At 40.1% G+C, this 19,503-nt stretch overlaps 1 protein-coding gene across 19 annotated transcripts in view; it reads right to left on the bottom strand.

Annotated features, from left to right (window-relative positions):
- The window catches only part of CADPS2 (calcium dependent secretion activator 2), a 569,431-nt gene that overhangs the window by 151,763 nt on the left and 398,165 nt on the right, over window positions 1-19,503 (bottom strand). For all 19 annotated transcript variants that reach the window (XM_018046978.1, XM_013963420.2, XM_013963421.2 and 16 more), the window contains 2 exons: window positions 19,073-19,209; window positions 16,646-16,833 (listed from right to left, as the gene is read on the bottom strand). In XM_018046978.1, the coding sequence (XP_017902467.1) occupies window positions 16,646-16,833; window positions 19,073-19,209 (325 nt within the window). The remainder of the gene's footprint in view (window positions 1-16,645; window positions 16,834-19,072; window positions 19,210-19,503) is intronic.

Here is a 19,503-nt window from a genome sequence, read left to right as displayed (position 1 = left end):
GTGCTGCAATTCATGGGGTAGCAGAGTCGGACACGACTGAGCAACTGAACTGAACTGAACTCCTGAATTACTGCAGTCTCCTGAATCACAGGCCGATTCTTAACTGACTGAGCCAAGGTCTAAAGTGAGGCAGATGCTCTGAAAAGACACCTGCAGAACAAGAGGGATGCACAGTATTACCCATCCATTTTCTATAATCTCTGATGGCCTTTGGGGTAGTTCAGGTAATAAATTAGTTTCCATGAAGGGAAAGGATGATTCCACTGTATTTCAAGAAAGAGCTGAGAGGAAAAGAGTGTAGAACTGGGTTGCAGAGTTAGGTATTTGAGCAGAAGACAAAATATCACAGAGGGGACCTGCCTAAATGTTCAGACATGGACTAATCAGGTAGCTTCCCTTCCCTTGACAGGACAGCAGACAGTTTATGTGTTTTGTAGCCCGTTTCTCAGCATCATACAACGTTTCAGAGGCCTGTAAGACCAATACAAATTCTGGCATTTTAATATCCATTTTATCTGCACAAATTTAAGTAAAGATGATTTACCAGCTACCACCGTATTTTAAGGAGCAACGATTCGGTGACAAACCCCAACAAAAAGGGTGAAACAGCCCATGTATTTTATTTTTGAATACTACAAATCATGAGAACTTCCTGGAGGTTCTGAGGGCAACTGTGAGGTCTGAGAAGATTGACAGTAAAGGAATGGGTTTAATTTGCTTTAATGGTGCATCCTGGAATTATTCAATCATGGGATCTTCCCACAATTACCACTTAAAAAACACCATTTGGGGATGAGGAGCATTTGTGCTATTACTCAATGAAAGCCATAACATTTCTATGATCATTTTCTTTTTATAATTTTTTTAGCATTTATTTTTGGCTGTGCTGGCTCTTTGTTGCTGCACTCGGGCGTTTTCTAGTTGCAAATAGGGGGGCCACTCTCTAGTTGTGGTGCTTGGGCCTCGCACTGCAGCGGCTCCTCTTGCTGCAGAGTAAGGGCTCTAAGGCACGTGGGCTTCAGTAGCTGTGGCATGTGGCCTCAATAGCTGCAGCTCCCCGGCTCTACAGCACAGACTCGGCCGCTGAGGCACATGGGCTTAGTTGCTCCAAGGCACGTGGGATCTTCCCAGACCAGGGACTGAACCCACGTCTCCTGCATTGGCAGATGGATTCTTTATTACTGAGCCACAAGGTCAGGCCTATGGTTATTTCCTTAACCACTTCCATCATCAGGACAGCGTCTAGATACGTAAAGGATAAATCTGCCCTTTGCTTTATAATCTCTAGCAGTGGGCATACCACCTGCAACAGAGTGCCTGGGAAATCTGTAGGTTGAATAAATACCCCAGGAATTAATACTGCATAAAAAAGTCTGGTAAATTGATGTGATTTCCTTTCCCCTCCTCACACACCTCTTCCTTCCTCAACCCCTCAGGGAAGTTTGCTTATCTTGGGCAGTTTGGTGGTTTGTGGTAAAAGATAATTTATAAGTAAAGAGTGGGCAAATGATAAAGTTCATGGTGCCTCTGAGTTTCTTACTGGCTGCTTTTCACCTGGCCTCTCTGATGAGGGATATATGACATCCTGGCTTCCACCAGAGAGAGTGAGAAGGGGAGAGACACCTGGAGGGTGGTCTTTCTGAATTGTCAATTCTGCCTGAAGCACAGCAGGCAAAAGTCACTTTGTACTTCGTGTATTTCCCACCAATATCCATTTGTGAACAGAATGAAAAAAAAAGAGAAAGACACAGTGCGAGAATGAGAAATGGTGGAAGCTGAGGGAGAAAACAGTAACCTCTCATTTTCCTTCTCTAATCTATAATACCTCCTATTGTTTCAAACAAAAGGATATATCCCTTAGATGGTCATACAATATATAATCAGTGTTCTTTCACTTCCCCTGAAATTTTAAATATCTAGAAGCAGATATTAATTCTACACCTATACATTCACTGAAATAGAAGAAACCAATTTTCTAGGTGTAAATATCTTGGAGATGAAATTTAAAAATCGTATTCTCTTTTTCCAAACCCTCTTCCATCCTAATCCTTTCCATATTTGAATTTCCAACGTATGCTATTTTCTTTGGAGGTTTTAGATACTTCTACAAAAAGAGCAGGAATTTGACACGATGAAGATATGCAATTTTGTGACTTAGTTTTTATGGTAAAGTAGGAGAAGGCAATGGCAACCCACTCCAGTGCTCTTGCCTGGAAAATCCCATGGATGGAGGAGCCTGGTGGGCTGCAGTCCACGGGGTCGCTGGGAGTCGGGCACGACTGAGCGCCTTCACTTTCATTTTTCACTTTCATGCATTAGAGAAGGAAATGGCAACCCACTCCAGTGTTCTTGCCTGGAGAATCCCAGGGACGGGACAGCCTGGTGAGCTGCCATCTATGGTGTCAGAGTCAGACATGACTGAAGCAACTTAAAGGATAGTTACCAAGTATTTCATAAATGGCCTTTCCTAGAATCAAACTAAAATCATTATTGCACACAATTCTTGAGTTAAAGAGAAATAAAATATTGAGAGGATTTTAAAATGAAAATAAACAGAATTAAGGTTAACAGTGTTCTCTGATATAAGTATTATATCTAATCAATACCTAATATTATTTTCAAAAGTAACTTTTTCAAATGAAAGAACTATATATACACTACAATTTGGGAGAATTCAGAAAATCACCAAGACGAAAATTTTTGTAAATGCCCCAATCAGAAACAACTGGTAACGCCATTTTGTAAATATAACCCAGTCTTCTTTCTATAAATCTATACATATACTGCACATTCTGATGTGTAATTTGATTCTTTTAATGAAGTATAAACATTTTCTCACATCATTTAAATATCCTAAGATATGCTTTTTAATGGAAGTATAGTATTTCATCATATGGATATATCACAATCTATTTATCCAATATTCCATTAGTAGAAATTTAGACTTTTTCCATTTTTTATGACCATAAATACTGCTGCAATAACCAATCTTATACTACATATTTTTAACCTCTGATTGCTTCCTTGGGATAAATTCCTGAAAGTATATTGTTGGGTTAAATGGTATTATGGATCAAAATGCATTTCCCTAAAAATTTGTAAGCTGTAGTCCCAACCCTCAATATTACTGTATTTGGAGACAGGTCTTTTAAGTAGTACTTAAGGTGGAATGAGGTCTTAGGGATGGAACACAAATCTGACTGGATTGGTTGCTTTGTTAAAGAGGAAGAGTCAGTCTTTCTCTCTCTCTTCTGTAAGAACACAGGGAGAAGGCCATAACCTGCAAATTAGGAAGAGGGTCCTCCTCAGAACCCAAGCACACTGGCATCCTGAACTCAGATTTCTAGTCTCTGGAACTGTTAGAAAATACATTTCTGTTCTTTAAGCCACATAGTCTATGATATTTTGCCATGGTAGCCTGAGTTAGGACAAATAAGATGACATTTGCAGGCATTTGATACATATCGCAAAACTGCTTCTTAAGAAAGCACTTATCAGCTTACATTCTGACCCATAGCACATGGAATTATTAATTTCCCTCTAACCTTATCAACTGGGATCTTTTATCATTTGTTATAATCACTTTCAATTATATATATATAAGGGGATTTCATTGTTTTAAGTCACTGATTTCTATATAGCAAAATGACACAATCTTGATGGTTATATGGGGTCTTTACAAGGGCCATAAAATTCACTGTAATTGATTCATTTAGAACTCTTAATTGTGAGCTTTATTTATGAAGTGTTCTAACATGTCACCTATAAAATCTGTAAATAGATGGTCCAGTGTCATTCATTTAACTTACTCAATGAATATTTACTGAGTACTGGCCAGGTACTGGGGACAAAATATAAACCTAACAGAAATGTCTCCTGCCTTAGCAGAGTTTATAATAGGGAAAGGCATAAAACAAAAATCAGACAGTAAGTGTACCTTACATTAAGAAGGACATAAACACAAAGCTCTGTTGTAATTTGAATTTTAGGTAAGGATGTAGTTTGGGAACGATATTTAAGCAGAGATGCAGTGGATGAGCGGCAGTTAATCAGGTGCTGCTTGAAACAGAAGGATTAGGGAGAGGGTCTCAGGAGGTTCTCCTTAGAGATATCCAAATATTTTTCTCAAAATGCAAGTTTTATCACATAATTTTTGCTCCTAATTGGTTGACACGATACTCCAAAAATCCCTCTTCATTGCAAAGCACCTAAACACCGAATAAAAAAATAGGTATACTGTTAAGTGTTATGTTATACTTTAAAAAAAGTAAAAAATTCTCCTAAGGGCAAGAAAATGAAAAATGAACTAGGAGCTGAAACTGAAGAGGAATGTGAACACCAGAGCTGCCTCAGAGGCAAATGTCAATTTCAAGGAAGTCTATGGCTATGTTCAGGGCTTCCCTGATAGCTCAGATGGTAAAGAATCTGCCTGAAATGCAGGAGATTCCCGTTTGATCCCTGGGTTGGGAATATCTGCTGGAGAAGGGATAAGCTACCCACTCCAGTATTCTTGGGCTTCCCTTGTGGCTCAGCTGGTAAAAAATCTGCCTGCAATGTGGGAGATCTGGGTTTGATCCCTGGGTTGGGAAGATCCCCTGGAGAAGGGAAAGGCTACTAACTCCAGTGTTCTGGCTTGGAATTCCATGGACTATATAGTCCAAGGGGTTGCAAAGAGTCGGATTCAACTGAGTGACTTTCACTTCCATGGCTATATTCAAGGGGATGGATGCACCATGAGTCAGAGACCATCTCTAGGGGCTGCTGAACCTGAGATGCTTGCAAAAAGTGGGTGCTTGAATGGGCTATACCATCAGCGAAAGGATGGGCTAGAAAATAAATATCCTTGCAAAGGAGAGCAAGCAAGGAAATCAGTCTGTTTCTACCACATCTATAGACTGAATAAAAAGAGTCATTCCTGAGAATATGCCCCACATGCCTGACTTCATAAACTGGGTACCACCCACGCAATTGAGGAATTTCTAAGATGGAAAATAAGAGAGCTCCTGTAGCACCTCCTATCACTAAGTGAAAACAAGAGCAAGTCCTTTTGGGAAGAAAGCATTATCAGCCTGGGCCTTGAATTAGAATTTCCTCACATTAATCCAAGAATATGTGCTTGCTACAAAAAGTGCTAGCAGAATAAGCAAACAGTGACCCTGGCAAAAACATCAGCAGAAACAATAGATAAACACACCTAGAAAACGGAAGTTAACAATTAATGAGTAGGTCAAAAGGCAGATGTCATAGCTGATTGAGAAACGTGGAAGCAGCGCCCCCCACCTATCTTTGTGAATAAAATATGTACAGAACACAAGCCTCACTCACTCATTTACACACTGCCCACTGACTCCTTTTGCTCTACAGGAAGAGTACACTAACTGTGATAGACACCATATTGCCCATAAAGCCCAAAATATTTCCTATGCTTACTATCTGGCCCTTTATAGAAAAAATTTGCTGAGTTCTGAACTAGAAGATAGAACTAAAAATATTACACAGAATGAAGCTAGAGAAATAAGCAGACAGAATATATATTAGACATATTTAGAGATATAGAAGATAAAATGCCTAATATATGGTTAATTGGCATTTAAGAGAGAGCACGTTTAGAGAGGAGACAAAATTTAAAGAGATTACAATATTCCAGAACTGATGACAAGCATGGATCCTCATATCCCAATCAAGGTAAAATTCCACAAGAAATTTATACCTACCCAATATTAGGACATGTGGATCAGAAAGCCACAAAAATCCCAAACAGAATTTTTTAAAAAGAAATCCACATGTAGTCATATAACAGTTAATCCACAAAACATAAAAATTCAAAATAATCTTAAAAGTCTTAAGTTAAATTCCCCTTCAAAGAATGGTAATGTGTATGCCCAGCAGTGGGATTGCTGGGTCATAAGGCAGTTCTATTTGCAATCGCAGCACTGTTTATAATAGCCAGGACATGGAGACAACCTAGATGTCCATCAGCAGATGAATGGATAAGAAAGCTGTGGTACATATACACAATGGAGTATTACTCAGCTATTAAAAAGAATACATTTGAATCAGTTCTAATGAGACGGATGAAACTGGAGCCAATTATACAGAGTGAAGTAAGCCAGAAAGAAAAACACCAATACAGTATACTAACACATATATATGGAATTTAGAAAGATGGTAATGATGACCCTGTATGAAAGACAGTAAAAGAGACACAGATGTGTAGAGTGGACTTCTGGACTCTGAGGGAGAGGGAGAGGGAGAGGGAGAGGGAGAGGGAGAGGGAGAGGGAGAGGGAGAGGGAGAGGGAGAGGGAGAGGGTGGGATGATTTGGGAGAATGGCATTGAAACATGTATACTATCATGTAAGAAATGAATCGCCAGTCTACGTTTGATGCAGGATGCAGGATGCTTGGGGCTGGTGCACGGGGATGATCCGGAGGAATGGTGTGGGGTAGGAGTGGGGAGGGGGGTTCATGTTTTGGAGCTCATGTACACCCGTGGTGGATTCATGTCAATGTATGCCAAAACCAATACAGTATTGTAAAGTAAAATAAAGTAAAAATAAAAATTTAAATAAAAAAAATAAATAAAAATAGAAAAAAAAAAAAGAATGGTAATGAAGCCTTCTTAACAAAGGAAGCCAGAAGACAATGGAGTGCTACCTTCAAAGTTTGGAGAGAAAACAACAAAGTAGAATGTATAACAAGCAAAATTTTCTTTCAAAAATGTCAATGAAACAAAGATAACTTCAAATAAAAATTGGTGATCTATAGGTATTCTATTTTAATAATATACTTTGGGAAAAATGTAATTTCTAAATTGAAGCAAGTATTGAGTATAAAATAATAAAAACAATAAAAATAATGTCTAATGCTTAAGATTAGAAAACAAATAAGGATAAAATTAAACTACTAGACAGTATAAGTGTGTTAAGTCACACACAAATATTCTAAGGCCTCTGCACTCTCCACTCTCCAGAATGAGAGGAAATTTGCTGATTGTGTAAGATTTAAAATTTTAGCAACATACAAGGTAAAATCTCAAATGGTGAAAACTGTAAATGAGGGGGAAACAAAAAAAAGAAAATAACCTGTATGAAACAAAAAGGAGGCAATAAACAAACAGAAAACTTAGAAACATGAGCCAAAAAGAGTCTCAAATAAAATGGTAGAAATGCATTTACTTATATCAATACATCTGATAATTGTAAATGAACTAAAATGATTAAAAATAGAAATTATACTGGATAATTAAATCAGAATCTAGTTTGCTATTTATAAGAGTACAGCAGTGTCAATATGACACTAAAAAAATAAACATATATCAGACAAATGCCCAAAGAAGGCTACACTAATAACCATCTAAAGAAACTTTAATGTAAAATGCATTATTAATTATGTAAAGGGTCACTAAATCATGAGAATAATTGCCATTTGCCAAGAAGATTTAATAATTTTTAAACCTGAAAGTACCTAATAAACAGCCTCAAATTACAAAGCAAAAATTGGTAGAAGCAAAGGAAGAAACCACGACTGCAGTGGCAGCTTTCCATTCACCTTGGTTACAACCTTATAGGTCAAGTACGCAAAAGATCAGTAAGAGTTTGGAAGATTTGAACCACACAACTCCTGCTTGCCCCACCAAACTACACAACATACATATTTTTCAAGCAAGATGAAACATTTATCATATTTAACATATCAGTTCAGTTCAGTCGCTCAGTTGTGTCCGACTCTTTGCGACCCCATGAATCGCACCACGCCAGGCCCCCCTGTCCATCACCAACTCCCGGAGTTCACTCAGACTCACGTCCATCGAGTCAGTGATGCCATCCAGCCATCTCATCCTCTGTCATCCCCTTCTCCTCCTGCCCCCAATCCCTCCCAGCATCAGAGTCTTTTCCAATGAGTCAACTCTTCGCATGAGGTGGCTGTACTGGAGTTTCAGCTTTAGCATCACTCCTTCCAAAGAAATCCCAGGGCTGATCTTCTTCAGAATGGATTGGTTGGATCTCCTTGCAGTCCAAGGGACTCTCAAGAGTCTTCTCCAACACCACAGTTCAAAAGCATTCATTCTTCGGTGCTCAGCCTTCTTCACAGTCCAAGTCTCACATCCATACATGACCACTGGAAAAACCATAGCCTTGACTAGACGGACTTTAGTCAGCAATTGGCCATAAAGGAGTCTCTAGTTATGAAGAATCAATATCACATGGATTACATTCTCTGAACACAGAGAAATTAAGTTAGAAATCAATTTTCAAGAATCTAACCCAAAGAGATTCACTTTTGTAGAAATTCTAAAATATAAATAACTCTGTGTCTAATAAGAAATTATAATGGAAAGTGAGAATTGCTTACAAAGAATTTTAATCAGATACATTATCAAAATGCATATATGTAATAAAAGCAGTACTTAGTGGAAACTGAAGCTTAAATACTTATTTTAGAAAAAGAAGAAAAGAGGACTATTAATGAGTTAAATTTAGGAATTTAATGATTTAATTTAGGAAGGTAGAAAAAATAATCCAAGAAAGTAGAAGGAAGGAATAATAAAGAAAAAATTTAATGAAATGGTTGACAATAGCAGGGAGCACACAGGGGAACTTTTAGGACGACAGAACTGGCACGAGGGTAGTGAATAGATGACTCAATGTATCTGTCAAAACTGACAGAACTGTAAGAGCCATAAAGCAAAAGAGTGAACTTTACTGTATATAAGCGTAAAGGAAAAAAACATTCTATATCAACTAGGATGCTGAAGGACCCTAGGATGGAATGCATATTGTGCACGTGACTCTAACTGTGTTGTATGAGAGAACCTCACTAGAGAGAGGGAGGGAGGAAAGGAAGTGTCATATTGAACCGTGGAAGACAGTTTTGATTGGAAACTCTAAGCTCAATGACTGAAGGACCTGTACACAAAGTACTCTAGTTGGTGAATTTTGAAACTGCTTTTCACATATACTGCTGCTGCTAAGTCACTTCAGTCACGTCCAACTCTGTGCGACCCCATAGACAGCAGCCCACCGGGCTCCCCCGTCCCTGGGATTCTCCAGGCAAGAACACTGGAGTGGGACTGAACAAATAAGTAAATGGATGGGATAGTGGAAGCCATGTTTCTCACTGCTGAAGAGATAAGTTACAAATAAGCAAAAAAGGATAGTGAATATGAACTCTAGGGTACTGGATTGGAGGCAGAGACATCAGTATGAACTCATGGGTTAGTATATATATACAATACAGGGTTAAAGCACCAAACTGACGTGCAATAGTGATAGCAAATGGTTTGGATGTATACATATATATATATATACATATATATAGTTTCATTGGATTGTTTTTAATGCAATAGCATCACACACTATATTCTTTACAAACCTTAGTATGTTAGAAAACCACACCGAGATCCAACTTGATACCTCAAACTCTCTTCCACATTTTAGATGCTAAAAGGCTTGAAAAGCCCTAAACTTTTGGCTACACCAGAAAAGCAGCTCTTGCTTCTCTTCATTGTTAACTTGATCTATATTCTAACACGGGGGTCCCCAACCCATGATACTGGTCCATAGCCCGCTAGGAATTGGGCTGCACAGCAGGAGGTGATCAGTGGGTGAGTGAGAGAAGTTTCATCTGTATTTATAGCCGCTCCCCATGGCTTATATCCCCTCAGTCTGTGGAAAAAAACATATCTTTCACGAAACCAGCCCCTGGTGCCAAAAAATTTGGGGACTGCTATTCTAAGGCATACTGAAAAATCCCTTTGCCTTATTTCTTCTGCAATTATTTACGTTCAGTAGGCTATTTAATGCATTGCTTTAGGGGGGAAAAAAATGGAGTTGTTTGCTGTGCATGAATGGTGTGGAGTGACAAGAAAGAAAATTGATTAGGTGACCTTGGTAATTACTGCCGCAAGGTGCAGTATGGTAACTTACTTACCCTGGGTAATGGGCTACCTGGTTCCTGCTTTGCCTGTGTCTATGTGGCTGCCCTGTTAGACCCCACTGCTTTCCAGCAACAAGAGGGGCTGGGACGGAATGTAGGGGAGGAGATCCCAGAACCTTCCTGTGGCTCCTTCTAATGATCATGGACAGTAGATGAAGTGAGGCATCTATTTAAGGCTTTCCCAGTCTCATCTTCCTGCTTGAGACTTGTGTAGAGGGAGCTACTTGATAGCACTATCAAGTCCAGCTCTGCACTGTCAGTCTTTTACAGAGAAATTCCCCAAAGTTTATTAACTCCTTTGTGTGTGTGTGCACACTCAATCACTCAGTTTTGTGCAACTCTTTGTGATGGACTGTAGCCCTCCAGGTCTTCTGTCTATGGAATTTTCCAGGCAAGAGTACTAGAGTGGGTTGCCATTTCCTCCTCCAGGGGATCTTCCCGACTCAAGGATCAAACTTGCATCTCCTGCATCGGCAGACAGATTCTTTACCACTGCACCACCTGGGGAGCCCTTTAACTCCCATACCCTATGCAAAATATCACTGCTTGATATTTAAGTGATATATTATCACTTACAAAGTGTTTACATAATCATATCTGACTGATTTAGCAACTGTATGGAGTAGGCAAAATTGATGATATTAGTCACAAGGAACAGACGGGGAAACTGAGGCTCAGACAGGACCAACTGCTCCAAGAAAAACAGCTCTAAAGTGGGGGAACCTGGGCAAGAAGACAAATGTGCTGACTGCTAGCTCAGCACTCTTTCCAACATAGTAAATCTCTCCCCAACTTGCTCAGTTTCTGACTCTGTCTTATTTTAAAAAGCATAATTATCAATAGTACTGAACTCTAGGTTGGGTAGGTACAGGTATTTCTGTTGGAAAGTCTGATTGAGGCAGATTTAGGTTGTAATATAGTTTCTGACAGAATCAATAATAGTTTCTCAGTGTGTATTTAAAAGGCCCTCATTGCTAACTGTCCTTTCTGCCTCTACACATGTAGCACCTGTGATAAAATCTGTCAGGTCAGCCACATGGTATAAGTTTCACCTTGCTATGGTATTTTATCTGCTTGCTCCCCTGTCCCAGAAGTGAGTCTCTAGATTCATAATGGGTGTGATACTTACACTTAATTTCTCTAAGTCATGTATCAAAAGAGTAGAATTAAGACGTGGTAATGAAAATTCTTAATGACACTATTTGAGGCAATTGTCTATGATTTGACTCAAAATGTGCACCCCTGTCTCTAAAATGAGAGGCAGGAAGTTGAGGCATGATTTCCAAAGTAAGAGGAAATGTCGTCTCTGAAGACGGAGGTATCATGATACGATGATTTGACTGATACCTGTGAAGGTTGCGTACTACTCTGTGGTATGATCTGGAATCCACAGAAAGCAAGGATTGCTTTACACATAAACTGCAGTCACACTGTCCTCCCTGGACTTGAAAAACTTGCACAGCTGAGCTGGCCTTTGTCGGGTACACAGCAGCTCAAAGATGGCCCTACTAGATCACACAAGACTCAGCGTCTCCGCTGCGTCTCTCACATCAAACAGGGGCATGAAAGCCCTTCTGTGTTCTTGCTTTAGTTTCTCCACCCTCAGCCTGACTCACAAAACCCGGATGTCTAAGCCCGTACATCAGCCTAGAACTCGCCCAACAGGCATTGTCTCTGAAAGTCTCTTTTCTCCTCGCTGACAGCCCTGAGTGGCGCCGAGGCTGCGTGTGGGGCCGTGTGAGGCAAGCACGCTGCATCCTGCAGGGGTGGCTCAGTTTTCTGTCCTTGACTCACTTTTCTGTCTTCCTTTCCTTTTCTTTCTCTTCCTTGGGTCTTTGTACCAGCCAGATCTCTTCTGTTGAACTCTATTCTCTTACTCCTGAAACACTCAGAGTGCTATTCAGAGATGCTGGATCTGCTGGGAACGCACCCGCCTACGGCGCCGAGTGCCTTGTGGCAGGATGGGCTCCTGGAAATGGTTCAGAGCCAGACAGCACCACTGTCATTTGTGCCCATCCTGAACAAAAGACAGTCTTCCTTTCGTTTGCATTTTTGACGGAGGCAGTTCAGGTGAGCAAAGTGACTCTTTGAGACTGTGTCTTGACAGAAGGAAAAATGATCACAAGAGAATATGGCCAATGCTGTAGAAAAGTCAGACTTGACATTGATGGTATTTTTAATGGAAGTCTGGATAAATATCAGACGCCACAGACGGGGATGAGAGAAGTTTATTTTGACAAAAGGAGGTTGCTAAAATCCAGAACCTTCTATCAGTGAAGAAATTAAGAGTGTAATTACATACATACACATTGAAATATTTTGACTGAGCCTGCAGTGAAAGTGAAATTCACTTAGTTTGTGTCCAACTTTTTGCAACCCCATCTCCCGGCCAGAATACAGAGTGGGTAGACTTTCCCTTCTCCAGGGGAATCTTTCCAACCAAGGGATTGCACCAGAGTCTCCTGCATTGCAGGCGGATTCTTTACCAGCTGAGCCACAAGGGAAGCCCAAGGATACTGGAGTGGGTAGCCTATCCCTTCTCCAGGGGGCCTTCCTGACCCAGGAATTTGAACCAGGGTCTCCTGCATTGCAGGCAGATTCTTTACCAGCTGAGCCACCAGGGAAGCCCTGCATAACTACTTATTTTTCACATTTTTCATCCTCTCACAATTCACATGCTTCTGGCTGGCTGACAAGGGGAAACATATTAGAATAATGTCCAATCCATATTGATATCGTGCTTTATAATTACCCGGGATCGTCCCCTTAGTGCTTCGCTTTTTCCATATGGTAACGCCCAGTTTCAGAAAGGTTAGATAATTTGTGCAACATGGCTCAGCTTGCAAGTTGCAGAGCCAAGGTTCAAGTAGAGGTCTTCTGCCTCTTTTAATTCTTTTACTGTGACAGCATGACATTTCTGAGTGACATTTGTTAGACTCTAAACATTATAGAAAGTATTATGTCTTTAAGGTTATCTTGGAACATTTTACCCTAAACTGAGGTTCAAATTCCCACCAAATCTATACTCTTTCCTTTCTTTTCTCTTAAGATATGTCTAACCTAAATGCTGAATCAGAAACTACTGACTATTGAAACTGACTATTCTAAAACCCCACCCAGGGATACCTGCATATGTACACATTTTAATCTGGAAAATGGATTTAACGTGTAATGAAAAGTGAAACTGTTAGTTATTCAGTCATGTCTCTCTGCGACCCCATGGACTACAGCCTGCCAGACTCTTCTGTCCATGGAATTCTCCAGGCAAGAATACTGGAGTGGGTACCCATGCCCTTCTCCAGGGGATCTTCCTGACCCGAGGCTTGAACCTGGGTCTTTGGCATTGCAGGCAGATTCTTTACAGTCTGAGCCACCAGGGAAGCCCTTACTGTGTAATAGTAAGTATAATACATGCGTGAACAGATAAATATACCATACATTGCACTTTACAGTGTACCATCATAAGAAAAACAATAGTTTACAGAATAGAAGTAACTATGGCAACCTACAGATTCAAATCACGCTGCCTCCCATGTGGTGGCAGGAGCTCCCAGTTACCTCAGTAACCTTCCATTAACATGTGTCTCAAACACATGCATTTTTGGGGGCACATTAACTAAATTTTCCACTTAATGTCCTCACTTTAATTTCACCTTTCTGTGTTAATGACTAAAACATGCTGATCCTATTGTGCTCTCTGGGTCTGTCTATTTCACGGCAACCTTCTTGTCCTCCTACATTTCAGACTGTTGCCTAAACTTGGAGGCCGTGCTTTTGATACCCACTGGTCAGGAGGAATTAAGATAGAGCCTGGAGAGAGAAGAGACTGTTTTTACTACAACAGCACCTTACTTTGCCTATCAAACAGTCATCCGGTTATCCTGACTGTCTCATGCTTGCCCTGGCATCTCACCCAATCCCTCAAAGTTTGCTGAGTGCAGAGGGTTTATTTTGGGGTAACAGGAAAAGTGATTAAAGTCTGAGTCGCTTAGTAGTGTCTGACTCCTTGCAACCCCATGAACTGTAGCCTGCCAGGCTCCTCTGTCCATGGGATATCCCAGGAAAGAATACTGGAGTGGGGTAGCCATTCTCTTCTCGAGGGGATCTTCCCCACGCAGGGATCAAACTGAGGTCTCTCGCATTGCAGGCAGAGCCACCAGGGAAGTAAAAGGAAAAGACAGATGGAAGATGGATAGGCCGTTACTGGAAAAGACATTAACACAAATAATAAAGTCATTCGTTCATTCATCAAATGTATACTGAACACTTAGATTTTGTGTTCGGGTGTTGCTTTTTGTCAGGCACTCTGCTAGGAGCTCAGAGAGCTTTAGGAGGTGGCTTCATGAGGATGATGGACTTAACTTTAAACATGGAGACTTTAAAGCATCAGCAGAATAGTCAAGCTGCCAGTTGTAGATAGAGACCTATAGCTTAGGAGAATAATTTAGTTGGAATTATCTGTATAACGAGAGGTCAGCATTAAAGCTGTGGAAAGTGGCAAGATCACCAAGGTAGAATTTTCACTGAAGTAGAAAAAAATTCTCAGGACAAGAGAGCAAGTTCAAGAACAGATATAAAAACAAAACACCATATAACACTTGGGGTCTAGAGAAACAGAAATTATTAAAAAAGAAGTGGCAGAAAAAAAATAAAATAAAAAGAAAAGAGCTGAAATAGCTACATTGGGGAAAATGAGCAGCCTTTACCAGAAGCACAGGGACTTATGAATTCCATAGCACTGACTTTCCCATGAGAGTAAAGAGGGTGAAGCTGGAGAAGGAGATCTATTTCAAGTAAGCTCACCAGCAAAGTGAGGAGATGGGAGCCAAATGGGGGAAAAGGTGAGAGGAGTTTTGTGGGGAAGATGAAGAGAACAATGGAAAGGTAGCTTGACAGGATAATCATACTTAGACAGTGTAAACTGTCCCTTAACATGCTTTTCTTTGTGTGTGTGTGTGGCGGGGGGGGGGGGGGGAGGTGCTTCAAAATCACTGCAGATGGTGCCTGCAGCCATGAAATTAAAAGATGCTTGCTCCTTGGAAGAAAAGTTATGACCAACCTACACAGCATATTAAAAAGCAGAGAGATTACTTTGCCAACAAAGGTCTGTCTAGTCAAGGCTATGGTTTTTCCAGTCATGTATGGATGTGAGAGTTGGACTATACAGAAAGCTGAGCTCCGCAGAATTGATGCTTTTGAACTGTGGTGTTGGAGAAGACTCTTGAGAGTCCCTTGGACTGCAAGGGGATCCAACTAGTCTATCCTAAAGGAAATCAGTACTGAATATTCATTGGAAGGACTGATGCTGAAGCTGAAACTCCAATACTTTGGCCACTTGATGCAAAGAACTGACTCACTGGAAAAGACCCTGATGCTGGGAGGGATTGGGGGCGGGAGAAGAAGGGGACTACAGAGGATGAGATGGTTGGATGGCATCACTGACTCAATGGACATGAGTTTGAGTAAACTCTGGGAGTTGGTGATGGACAGGGAGGCCTGGCATGCTGTAGTCCATGAGGTCACAAAGAACTGGACACAACTGAGTGATTGAACTGAACTGAACATTCTTTTCACCACTCCCAAACCAGGCACTGTTCTAAGTGCTTGATGAATCTCTATCACAACTGATGATTTCAGAGAGAGATACTATTCTCTTTCTTAGAGACAGGTAAGTGGAGACACAACTAGATGAAGCAGCTTGCCCTCCCTCACATAGTTAGTATTATTGTTCTGTTATGTTGTGAGGCTTAGGCTTGCGGGAAGAACGGAAATAAAACAGAGGGAGACAGGAACTTTTCTCATGGTCTAGTTGGTTAAGAATCTGCCTTCCAATGCAGGGGATGTGGATTTGATCTCTGGTTGAAGAACTAAGATCCCACATGTCTGGGGGCAACCAGGCCCAAGTGTGTCAAAACTACTGAGCTTGCAACTAAGACCCGACACAGCCAAAATACACACATACACATATATACGTATATAAAGAAAATAAAGAGGTGACGATGAAAGAATGGCTGAGGCAAGGTACAATGATAAGAGCTATCTCCTTTATGGGAGGAGCCCCCGCTAGCAAAGTTTCCCTGGAAAGAGACTGGGAGAAGAGAGTAAATAATACGAAAAAAAGACTTAAGTCCAGAGATACATACTTGTGGGGGCCTGCATTACATGTATTTTGCTATTTTGGTAAAACAAGAGGTGAGGTCACTGGCTCAGAGTGCTAAAAGGGGATACCTATTCTTCAAGTGTGGATCAGGGAAGGGGCTGGGAGGAGACCTACATCAACCCATTATTTATCTCACTTTATCAATGAGCACATTCCACCATGGAAAAGCAAGAATCATTAGGTATTCACAAACCTGCTCACAAACCCTACCCAGACATATATATGCATTACAATAGAAATCCAGAAGACACTCAAGCTAGGCAGATCCTAGTACTAGGTGGTGCATAAGAACTAAAAGGCAACTTCTAATCTCACAGATACTCCGTGTTTCAAGTGGTTTTAATGGCAAAAAGAAACATAAAGTGCAGCCCACCTAAATCAACTGCATATTGATGTACATTTTTCCTTTGTGGGTTGTTTCTTTTCTCTCTTGCAAGAAGTGATTGCTATTTAAAATCTGTTACTAGGTGATGGTGGCAAAGCACGTTTTTCTCTCTTCCCAAGTTCAACCCTCCACATTTCACTGTGTGTTTGCAAGTAAAAATACCTGTTGCCATGCACATGAGAGGCACAGAATGCAAAGCTGTAATGGAGCAGGGTTGGATCAATGACAGCACCGTTTTCCGAATGTTCCATCAGTTCTGTAAGGTAGCAGAGATGTCTGTGACAGCCCCTCACGCCGTAACGGGCACAGTACTCATCCAACACAAAGACCTGGCCAGGGCTAAACCACCCCTGCAAAAGGAAGAACAACAACAGAAAAAAATTATTATTTTTTCTGTACCAGAATTCACTTTTCTGCAGACACTATTAGGTATTGTAAGCAGAAAATGCATTACAGTGTCTTTTGACAATTTTTTTTTCTATTAGCAGTATGTTTCCTATTGTTTTTAAAACAGCAAATGCCATCAATTTTGGAACTGGTCTGGGCCACTGACAGCTTAACACCATCCTCTCTTTACTGCCATAGCAAGGCAGGGGCAACCTGCTCTTCTCTGCTGTCACTCACAACTAGTCAAATTTATTCGCGGCATCTAAAATGTGGGTTGCAAAGAATAACCTTCCAACAGACTTCAATCTCTATATGAATCAATTAAAAATAAAATGGCAAAGCAAACCAGATAACTGAAATCACCTAGTTTCCAAAAGCACTGTATTAAGTGAACTGAGAGAATTTCAGTAACTTTTAGCCATGGTATTTAAATTATTATTTGGGTATTTAAATATTTTGGATATTGTTCTCACTCTACTGTCTTTCCATGACAAATATAACAAAGTTAATGTCTTACAGTTTCTGGTTCTCTTGAAGAGAGATGTTAGGGTGGGTATATGAGCTTGGCTAATAACAGAGGGCCAGGTTAGGGAGAGCCGGTTTACAAAATATTTCAGTGGATTATATGGATTAATTCAAGATAGAAAAGAGAGAAAGAAGAGAAGGATAAAGGAAAAGAAGAGTGTGAAATGCAGAAAGATGAGATAAAAATAAAATGCACTAAAATTCAATAAAAAATTTTAAAAGAAGGAAGAGGAGGAAAAAATACTAGAATACTACTGTGGTGATGGTGAAGGCGCTGTACTAGACATACTGTATATATCTTTAATATTTAGAACTATCATGCATACTAGTTATTATGATTCCATGTTATAGATACAGCAGCTAAAGTTGAGAGGTGTTCAGTGAATTGCTTAAGACGACAGTGCAAATCAGCTGCTGAGCCATGTTAACATCCAGGGTCATCTCGAGCTCAAATGCTCTTTCTAATCACACCTGCCCTTGAGGTCCAGCTGAATACACTGTAGTGTTCTCCTCACACTCCATACGGCCTGCGAGGTCATCCACGTGGTCAAAACGACTTTCTGACATTTCAAGAACTAACCCCATGGAGTGGAATCCAAGAGGAAAGTGTTCCTGTTGATGATCAATCTATGTGTGCTTGTCCCCGGAAAGATAGATGAGGGCTTTGTGATGACTTGTTTTACTCTCTAATTATAAAGTTTGGGCTCGATTGGGTTTAAGCTACATAACTGCATGTTGAATAACAGGTACTTAATAGTGAGTCTATAAATGAATTAATGAACATCAGCATGATCACGGCAGTAAGTTGTTCCATTTCTTCCTGTCTGTTGAAACATCTCTGGTGAGCTTAGAGTATGTCCTGTCTAAAATCTTAAAGAGAGTGTAACTCTATTGCATGCAGCTACCGTGTTCAGTAGCCAAGAGACGAAGTGGTGATAGAAACATGAAGATTCTGGCCAGCGGAATTTCAGACGAATTGCCACCAACAAAACAAATCCTTGGATTTAAAGGCACAAGAGATTTTTAAGCTATAGTTCAATGCACACATTCTAAGGAGTCAAGGATTCCTTCCCTTCTACTTGTAAATTATAGCTTGCATTCCAAATTTTGGCTGGTTTAAACACAAAGTAGCAGTTTAGCTACTCTTAATGCATTTTTAAAATAAAGTAATTCCAATTATTTTTGGAGCATTAGATGAAACTAAAGCTTTCCTCTGTTACACACAGCCATCATAATATTGTTTATTACACGGTTTCTCTCCCCTGTCACTTAGGTAGTCTTTGTAGGAATGAGAGAGAGACATGAATGGTATCACCATTTAGTGAGCAGAATTTAAACTTTAAAATGTCTGTATAGGTGTTAGTAAATCCTATCACAGAGGTTATTTTTTTAGTCTTTAGAAAAGCCTTCTATTTTCATTCCACCTCTCCAGAGAGACCAAGAAACCACAGTTCAGCGTCTGTTAGAGTCCTTTCTCCTGGCTATTGAGTGGCACAGCAGTGATCTTCAAGTGTATAATTTTCAAATTGGGAAGCAATCGATTGGAATCCTTTATCCCTAACTCCAACTATAGTTATTAAATGAGTCAGGGATAAAAGGCTGCTTCATAACAAGTATTTCTCACTTAAAAAAATCTCTCACTTTAACCTATAGGGGATGAGATAAGTTTGTACTAACCAAGCAAGAATAGGAATCATTCAGTCTATGATCCAAAGTCTGCCTCTGGAGTATTCTAAACAGGAAGGCGTGGTCCAGCTTGCAGGGGTTTGCAGAAATAAACTCATCCATACCATGTTTCTGAAAACGGTCTGCATCTGTGAATTCAGAAAAGCATGTACCTTTATTTTTCTGGTTTAATAATAATAGCAAATGAGGTTTTTGAACAACACAAAATGAATGTCTCATGATAACAGATAAATACTTTGCACTACATAAAGTATGAGGCCATGAATTCAGCAAAACCCATAAAATACAATATTTTTATAGCCTAAATAAAAATGACAGGGAAAAACCTGCCAATCAGTTGGAAGGAGGAAATTCTATTTTCATTCAAAGCTATTTCAAATATCTACCACAGAAATAATCTCACCCCACCCTAATATTAAGAA

The sequence above is a fragment of the Capra hircus genome, chromosome 4, assembly GCF_001704415.2.
Source record: "Capra hircus breed San Clemente chromosome 4, ASM170441v1, whole genome shotgun sequence".
NCBI classification, from domain to species: domain Eukaryota; kingdom Metazoa; phylum Chordata; class Mammalia; order Artiodactyla; family Bovidae; genus Capra; species Capra hircus.
Note: the sequence above shows the minus strand (reverse complement) of the source record. Positions and strands in the feature narration are given on the sequence as shown.